The sequence below is a fragment of the Pezoporus occidentalis genome, unplaced genomic scaffold (assembly GCF_034315485.1).
Source record: "Pezoporus occidentalis ecotype Australia unplaced genomic scaffold, CSIRO_AGI_Poc_V1 ctg2, whole genome shotgun sequence".
Classification (NCBI taxonomy): Eukaryota; Metazoa; Chordata; class Aves; order Psittaciformes; family Psittacidae; genus Pezoporus; species Pezoporus occidentalis.
The window spans coordinates 13338973-13347892 of record NW_026913855.1 but is presented as its reverse complement, the minus strand read 5'-3'; the positions used below and the strand labels follow the sequence as shown (position 1 = coordinate 13347892).

At 47.2% G+C, this 8920-nt stretch overlaps 1 protein-coding gene across 1 annotated transcript; it reads right to left on the bottom strand.

Moving 5' to 3' along the window:
* Positions 1-250: 250 nt before the first annotated feature.
* Positions 251-3959, bottom strand: LOC134163224 (transmembrane protein 14C-like). Its single transcript, XM_062617881.1, has 4 exons — positions 3647-3959; positions 3180-3281; positions 1272-1356; positions 251-1047 (listed from the first exon to the last, which is right to left on the bottom strand). Exons 1-4 carry the CDS (start codon positions 3942-3944, stop codon positions 990-992), a joined length of 543 nt encoding a protein of 180 aa, XP_062473865.1. The 5' UTR covers positions 3945-3959; the 3' UTR covers positions 251-989.
* Positions 3960-8920: the final 4961 nt, after the last annotated feature.

The following is an 8920-nucleotide window of genomic DNA, read 5'->3' as shown; positions in this document are numbered from 1 at the left end:
CAGAAAGAAAACAAAATAGGAACCAAAACAACTTTAACAGAACACTTGTCTGAGTATGTGGTCTGCATGCTTTTGTTCTCTACATCTGCCCCCCAGTTCATGGGATTTTTGTATTTACAAGTCACTAAATTCAGGGAATGGAGTAAAGATTATTTATATAATTCATGTTTGCAAATCCAGACACCCTGCAGAAAAGGTACTGAAGTGTACCAATGCAGATAAAATAAATAATTGTGTAGAATGCAAAAGCTTGTAATAATAATTTGTTGGTTTATTTAGAATAACATTCAAATGCTCATTAAATGCCAGAGCTGTGCTAGCAGTTCAGCATTATCTAATAAAGCGTATTTCCTGGTTTATGAATAGTAATTGTAAAAATGAAACAAATTACATTTAGCTGGGCACTTTTGTTTACAAGTAATTGCAAATAACAGGTTTGCATTCACTGCACTGACAGCTTGCTCCATGACTGTGTTTTGTGGGACCTGGTTCTAACACACAGTGCTGGAAGAACAAAGTCCCTGGCTGGCAAACATCATGGCTGGATGAACAGAAAGGGAGAAGTAACACAATAAGCACATTTGTTATGTTAGTTACTAGTGATAAACTGGCACCTCTTCCCCCACTGGTTTAGGGGTATAGATGATCTTAGAATTGTAAGTCCAGATAAGTACATTAAAGCTTCAATCCTGCAACCGTCTTCGTGCAAGTGCCAAAAGATCTTTGCCTACAGTAAGCTGCAGGACCACAGGCTAACCTAATGCTATAATCATATTTTCTTGCTTCAAAGAAGCAAAGAAGACAAATACTAGTTTGGAAAACATAACAAGGGTTCTGAATGCTTGCTCTTTAAAAAGACAACCCACATGGTAGGATATAAAAAGTACAGTGCACAGGTAGCAGTGCCTTTCCCACTTTTGTGTAGCACGTTTAGGCAGTTGCATTTTCAGGCTTCTCAATCACATATCTTCAAGTGACTTGATGTAGACTTATGGCTTAAGAGGCTTTTCCATGAGCTGCAGTCCAAGCCGTCCAACCATCAGTAAACTGTTGAATAGAATAGTTAAGTAAATAGAAAAAGTAAAGGTGGTGGAGGTAAAAATCCCATAAGAAACAACAAGGAAGAAAACATTTACATGATTTCATTTAGCAGAACTTCAACAGAAGATTTCATTTTCACCACAAGAATTTTTAAAACAATATAATCCACAAATGAGTCAAATAAAATGCTTATTCAAAGATACAGGCAAGAACAAAAAAGAGGTGACTACCTGGCACCAGCAACTATCCCAGGCATTGGTTTTCTGGAGTTGTAAAATCTCATTCCCATAACAGCAGACAAGGTCCCAGATGCCACTGTTGAAAAGAAGCCCAGTCAGAACAGAAATACAAGTGCAGTGCTGCAACACTTGGACATTCAGCAGCACCAGCCCAACAGGCTTATGTCCACAGACAGGAATGCCTCCCTCTCTCCCTCCTCTCCCTAGGGAAGCATATGCAAACATTTTACTTATTTGTGTAGAACAGCAGAGCTGTTGCAAGCTTCTCAGCAGCGTTAGTAAGCTCCACTGCTCAGCAGAAGCCTGCAGACCCCATCAGGGCTGAAGCTACTGTCTACCCTCCGATCCTCTGGGCAGATCACTCTCTCCCCACTTTCTCCTTATTTGCAGAAGAACCGTTATTTCCTTGAATGCAGAGAGGCTCAGAACTGCCAGAAAACTGGGATGGTGACTAAGATCACTATGTGGGAGGCAAACATTACTACGGTTCCCATTTCTCTGTGACATTCTGGTCTGGAACATAGCACTAAATACTACAACTAGAAATCAGCAAACAAAAAGCCATCCAGGGATCAAACTGAAAGAGCGACTAATATTTTAAATGTTACTCCAAATTATTTAATCTCCAAATCTGGAAAAAAAAAACACCATCAATATTCACATAAAGTTACAGGGCCCTTGTTTCTCTGAGGAAGAAAGGCAGGTAGAGGTGTCATATACCTTTTCCAAAGCTTCAGGTTTGTTTGCACCAGAGAGGGCAAAAGACGCTCTAAAGACATCCTGGCAAGGTTCTTTTTCTGTATTTCTACCTAAAGCTCAGTGGAAGACACAACTGCACATCACAGCAGGGCTGAGGTGGAATGGATGAATAAAGAGTTGCGCTAGAATGGGACATAACACCACTTTCAAGAGGTCTGCTTGAAAGCACTACATGCACTACATCAGGATACACAGAAGCTGCTCAACTTTCTGTCGTGACACTGCTGACACTTGTGCTGGAGATGCACAGCCATTCCCACAGCATGCCAGAGAGGGAGAGACAGTTCACAAATGGAAATTCTGACTCACATTAAGCTGTGTTTTACATTTCACCCCTTACTGACAAGACAGTCTGGGCTCTGCAGTATCTACCAGGGGTTGTTTCATAAGGCCTCTCAGCACGTTACATGATCAAGTCCTATAGTCTTAAATCACTGTGATGCTAGAGTATCATAACACTAGTAATAATATGACATAGTTACAGAACTAGAAGGAACCTCAAGAGGTCACCTAAGCTAACCTGGTGCCCAAGGGGAAGACCAATCCCTGACAGATACTGGTTTAACCAGGTATTAAAGTCCTGTGGTGATGGAAGTCCCCAAGGTCCACCTGACCTCTTCCAGTACTTCATAATACTTTCCACTGTCATTTTATCCTTTACCTGAAGGATTAACTGCAAGCCAACCCACCACTTCTAGCAGAATAGATCCTTGCCTCCTTTCTTGTATATACTCCAGACTGTTTCTTCCACAGCATATGATGCTTAAACATGCTCCACTCTTCTGAGATACTTGTGCAAACCGCTTGTCACAGTGTTGTCACTACTGAAAAAACACTGATTCCATGACCACAGGAAAATACTGTTTCACAACCATTTTCCACATGTTTCCTGTGCCTACATTAGTTTAAACAGTACCTGATCTGGCAGAGGAGACAGGTATTTCTCACCAACTCTGGCTTCAAGGACAACCTAGGTTTTAGAACCCGGTACCACGCTCTTATACAAATATCTCCTGGCTGTGGGCAGGAGGCCCTGCCAGCACTTAAAGCATTTGTATAAATAAAAGGGCACGGATCAGCTGAAATGTGGTAGAAAGCAGGCTACCAACCATGCTTAGCACTCAGGTGCCGAGCACTTACCAAGGGAAAGCCACACACTCTTTGGATCTTTGGACTGCTGGTAAGCTCCTAGCCCTGCTAAGCCACCGAAGAGAAGACCAGCAGCTAGCGAAGGGACGCTGCCTTGAATAAAATGAAAGATAAAGCAGTTAGTAGAAGAACATACACACAGCTGATCTTGGCAGGCCCCGGCCGAGCACCGTGTCTATGCAACAAGGCCTCAGCCCGGCCTAACGGGGTCAGCCCCGGCTCTCGGCCGGCACACAGTGCCGCAGCCTCCCGCGGGGCCCTCAAGGGCAGAGCCGACACCCCGACGGCTCTCCGGACGGCACGCAAGGCGCTGAGGTCCGCCCAGCGATGACACAGCCCTTCCTTCCACCAGCAGCGCTCCAACACCCGCCGGACCGGGGCCGGACGGAGCGGAGGCTGCCTGCGGGCCGGACCGGGACACCCCCCCCCCCCCCCGCCCCGCCGGCGCTGGCACCTACCTGCCTTGGCGTATCCAACGACGCCGCCCGCCGCCACCAGCGCCGCATAGCCGAAGCCCAGCCAGTCGTACTCCATCGGCGGGCAGCGGGCAGCGCCTGGCCTGGCCCCGCCGCCCCGCCCTCCGACCTTGGGCCGCCCTCCCCGCGGCCTCGGCACCGCCTCCCCCGGAGATCCCGCCCGCCGGCCGTGACGGGCAGGCGGGGAGAGGCCTGGAAGGGGCTGCAGGCAGTAGCGGTGCTGGGTGCGGGGGCCGCCGAGAGTCCCAGTGCTGCAGTTCCTCGGGAGCAAAACTGCCATCACCGGTTACCGAGGGGGATAGAGCCTGCAACCGGGCAAAATAAAACCATCTCCTCCTCTTCTTCCAGGGTTCAACATCGCGCCGGGCTCCCGGCGGGTGGCGGTCAGTCCATAAAGGCGCTTCTCCGTTACTCCTTCCTCCTCACACTCTTCCCCTGCTCCAGCATGAGTCCTTCCCATGGGCTGCAGTTCTTCACGAGCTGCTGCAGCGTGGGTCCCCCGCGGGGTCACCAGGCCTGCCGCAAACCTGCCCCACGACCGCTTCTCTCTCCATGGTCCTACCAGGAGCCTGCTCCAAGTGCGGGCTTCCCACAGGGTTACAGCCTCCTTCAGGCATCTCCCTGCTCCTGCGTGCGGTCCTCCATGGGCTGCAGGTGGATCTGCTCCAATCTGGACCCCCGCGGGCTGTAGGGGCACAGCCTGCCTCACCGTGTGCTGCAGCGAAATCTCTACTCTGGTGCCTGGAGCATCCCCTCTCCTCCTTCGCTGACCTTGGTGTTTGCAGAGCTGTTTCTCTCACATATTCCCATTGCCTTCTCTAGCTGCAGTTGCTCTTGTGCAGTTTTCTTTTTTCCCTTCTGAAATATATCATCCCAGAGGCACTGCCACCATCAGCCAACAGTGGGTCAGCCTTGGAGCCAGCTGGAGCTGGCTCTGCCCAGCATGAGGGCAGCTCCTCGTGTCATCTCACAGGTGCCATCCCCGCAACCCTTCCATCACCACAGCCTTGCCACGTGAGCCCAATACAGGTGTCAAAAGAAGGCAACTGGCTTCCCCAGAAACTCTGCTGAGGACACAGTGCACATGCTGGGTGACCGTGGTGATGTGCTACAGGGCACCCAGCACCACGTGGAGCAGCTGCCCCAGCACTGTACGGAATACAGTCCCAGCTCCTGAGAGAGGGTGCAACTCTCCCTGGCTGGGGCTAGCACTGCAGAGGTGCTTGGGACTGATCATTGCAGAGCAGCTTTGCAAGAAAGGCCTTGGGTATCCCAGGGTGTCACAAGAAGTTGACCATGAGGCAGCAACATGTCTTTGTAGCAAAGAAGGTAAATGGCACCCTGGGTTGCAATAGGCAGGTTGAGGGAGGTGATCCTTCCCCTCTGCTCAGTGGTGAGACACAGCTGGAGTGCTGGATCCAGTTCTAGGCTCAGCAGAGCAAGGCAGAGAGAGACATACCAAAGCAGGTCCAGTAAAGGGCTATGAAGATGATTAGGGGTTTAGAGCATCTTTCATACAAGAAGTGGCTGAGAAAACTGGGACTGTTTAGCCTGGAGGAGTGGAGGCTCAGGGGCAGGCGTGTAGAAGTATCTGATGGAGCACAGTAAAGCAGATGGAGCCAGGATCTTCTCAGTGGTACCCAGTGACAGGATGAAGGGCAATGGACACAAGTTGAAATACAGGAAATTTCATTTAAACATAAGTAGAATACTTTGTGTTGTGAAGATGACCAATCCCTGGAAGAAGCACTCAGGCAGGCTGTGACATCTCTGTCCATAGAGATACTCAGCAAACAACTGAACACAGCCCTGAGCAAGTTGACTGTGCTTTGTGAAAGGGCAGTTGGACTTGGTGGTCTCCAGAGGTCCCTTCCAACCTCAGCTGGTCAATAACTGTGTGTGACCCAAGCTCTGTGAAATTGGTGCACATTTCCCAGCTGATCTCTGACTCTTTCCTTCCCAGCTGTGCTTTAAGAACTGCGTACTGAGGTTTGTGTTTGTGACAAGATCTCTTACATGTTTTCCAGAAGGTCCACCTGACACAAGAAGCAATTTGCCTTCTGACCCCTGGCAGAGCTTGTTCATTAATGTGTACCCAAAGGTTTATCAAACTTGGTGAGTTTCAAGGCCTGCCCATAGAACAACACAAATGACTTGTCAATCAAACATAGTTAACTGTCTTCCACTCTTGCCTCCATAAAAGACTCTAAAGAAGTGTTCAGGCTAGAACTTTGTTCTGTTGTAAATGAACACTTAAGAGACTAGGACGAACATATTCTGCCCAAAAGAAAGTTAATATGGTTGTCAGGCTTTCACTAAACAAAATAAAACCAGAAAGGGCCGCCTATTGCAGTTTTATGAGCTCTATGGCAAACCAGAGTTTCCCCCAGGTTAAGTGGAAAAGAAGGATTACAAGGGACAAATGACATTTACCAAAACAGTATTTTTATTCCATTTAACTTCTCAGTTTTTCACATTCCCAGTTCATTCTCCCATGTGCTGTGTTTGCCTTTTCCCATCTTTGTTTTCCTTCTACCTCCACCCTACCTTTGTCCTCAGGCTTTCTTTTCTGTTGTCCTCCTCTGAGTTCTTGGGTCCCACTTGTTCTGAGCTCCTATTTCCTCTGAAGACCTCCTTGACTGCCCTTAATAGTGGGTGCATGAAAAAGGCTAACACTACAGACCACATTTGATGAAGCTTCCTGCCTTTTGTGGAGGCGATTTGCATTTTTGTGCCATTACATGGGATGCAAATGTTTGGTTTAGGCACATAGGGTTTTCAGTGGGGCCTGAAGCATCTAGCAAGTATAGTGCTAATGGTTGTCTGCATGACTTGCTGATCAAAACCAGGAAGGCTCCTTTGTTTAAAGTAGGACCTTTACTTTTGGTTTGACATATTTGATCAGATTAGATAGTAAGGTTTACCTGTTACCTACTTAATGCCATTGTTTCGCCTCGATTGCCTGTTTCTCCTGCCAATTTCCAGCCTCTTTGGGTGCTCCGCCCAGAGATGACATGCACACACCAGCCAGTTGTTCTATCATTCCTACCAGTGAGCCTTTCTGCTCACATAGCAAACCACCACCATGGCAAAATTCCTGCTGGTAGTCACGAGCCATGAGCTGGGAAAATTTGCTAGGCAAAGACCTTTCTTGAATGGCCCCTTGTTAGCAGAGTTCTAACTCTTCCCTGGCTTCTCTGGCATGGGGAGAGGAAGGAGATGGCAAACAAAACCATAGCTGTAGTGTGGCACTGTGAATCTGGAGCAATGAAAATCCATTTTCATAAAGATCTATTAAGAATGGATTTATTTGCAGAGGGCCAGCAAAAGTGCGTCTCTGCTGTGACATAATGCCAATAACTCTTTTTTTAAGCCTTATGTCAAGACATAGATATTTGCATGTTGGCAGGCTGGTTCCCGGTGGAAGCTGAGGATGTTACTGTATTCCTGTGCTTTTACAGCATAACAGCGTCTTGACCTCTGAATCAGTGTGTGCTAATGGGCAGATCTTGACACCAACCCCCATGTTTGCAGTACCCACAGCTTCTACTTCATTCCTTGTTTGGTGATAACTGATGTCACTGCTGACTTCACAGCTCACAGAAGTTAGGTCCACCAGCATCTTTGGCCCTTCAACTGGCTCAGAAATCAGTGAGAAGACAGTCCTACTGGCTACTTTAGTTTTATCCCTCCTGTGGCTATGCAGTTATTTATTCCTGTGCATCAAAACTTCCATCTTGCAGTTGTGAGTGCCAAATGGTGGGTTTGCAGTAGCTGTGGTGCCCACAAATTAAGTGAGACACAGTTTGCAGAACAAGGCTGTGTGTACTTTAACAGAAGAGTGGGATATTGCAAGAGAGAAAACCAAACCAGACCACAAGCACATTAAGGCATGTTTGGCTTTTGCTCCCTTCAGTAATTTCAGTGTCACCTTTCCTTTCTTTTATACCATTTCTGTTATTCATTTGGAGTGAGGGTGGTTCAGTATTGGACCCGTATTATCTGGCTACTATATGGCCTCTAAGGTGATGTGTAATAGCAGAGGTAAAACTGAAAACATAAATACATTCACATTACTTCCATTGCTTAAGTGAATGTAAAAGGACACCTGCTGCCAAACATCGAGCCACAGGCTAGGCCTAGAACTTGCCTTCCCTTCTCTTCAGAACATCCAGGGAATTTATTTCAGGCATCTAAACCAGAGCCCTAGAGCAGCATTTGTGGTGTTGTTAACGCAAGTGAACACAAGGAGGCACAGAGCTGTATCTCGCTTTTCTTGAACCTGCTCTCTCAACTGTGTTCCCAGAGACTGTTGCGCAGTTCCTGCAATCTGGCACACAGTGACAGACATTTTTGGCTGCTACATATTCCTCCAGTGTTGCTGGCACACAGAGATTACACATCTTCCTAGGGGTGGGGGATCTTTGGAAGTATTTGGGTGTGTTCAGCTGAAAGGGAAACAGTGTGAAACCTGCCAGTTACTCACAACAGGGAACAGCAGACCTGTGGCCACCAATACTGTATAAGACCGAAATTGCAGCTCCTGCTGATGTTGGCTGGCTCTGGGAAATGTGTGGCCACAAGGTCTCCAGTGGAAAGTCTGACTTACTTGGAAACCTGTTAGAGAGCGCACATCCTTTGTGTGCCCTGTCCCGATCAGTGAGAGACTGAACAGAGCTGAAAACTTTGCTTCTCTGTTCCTACTGATTTAGAAGGTAGGAACTTGCTACAAATAGCACTGGGAAAGAGTTCACCAGTTTAGTGCCTTGCCATAATTGTAGAAAACAAGGTGGTGCAGGGAGGGGTTACCCAGAGGGCAAGCTCCCTCTATGGAGGTGCACCACAGCTGCTAAACGGAATCACTGCTTTTACCGTTGTGCACAGGAGTCTAACCCTTCTTAATGTCCTCCCTACCAGCCATCTCCTCCAGTTTTTCGTATATTGCCTGTATTTTATTGCTGTGCCAAAGTACTGATAGATCTCATTGGTATAGATGCGTTTCTGAAGCTCAGATGCTGGAAATTGTTCTTTTCTCTCTTTTACAGTGATTAACTGTAATGGTCTTTGTTTAAAAAAAAAAAAAAAAAGAGTAGGCTGATGAGGCAGGTATTGCACACAAAAATCAGTCACACCATGAAAACATGTTCATTTACTTACAGAAAAACATAATCTGGAGTAGCATTCATGAATAAACAAACATCCTAAATCACAGCTGGACAGAAATCTGTGATGTTTCTCTGTGTTCTTACTTGAACA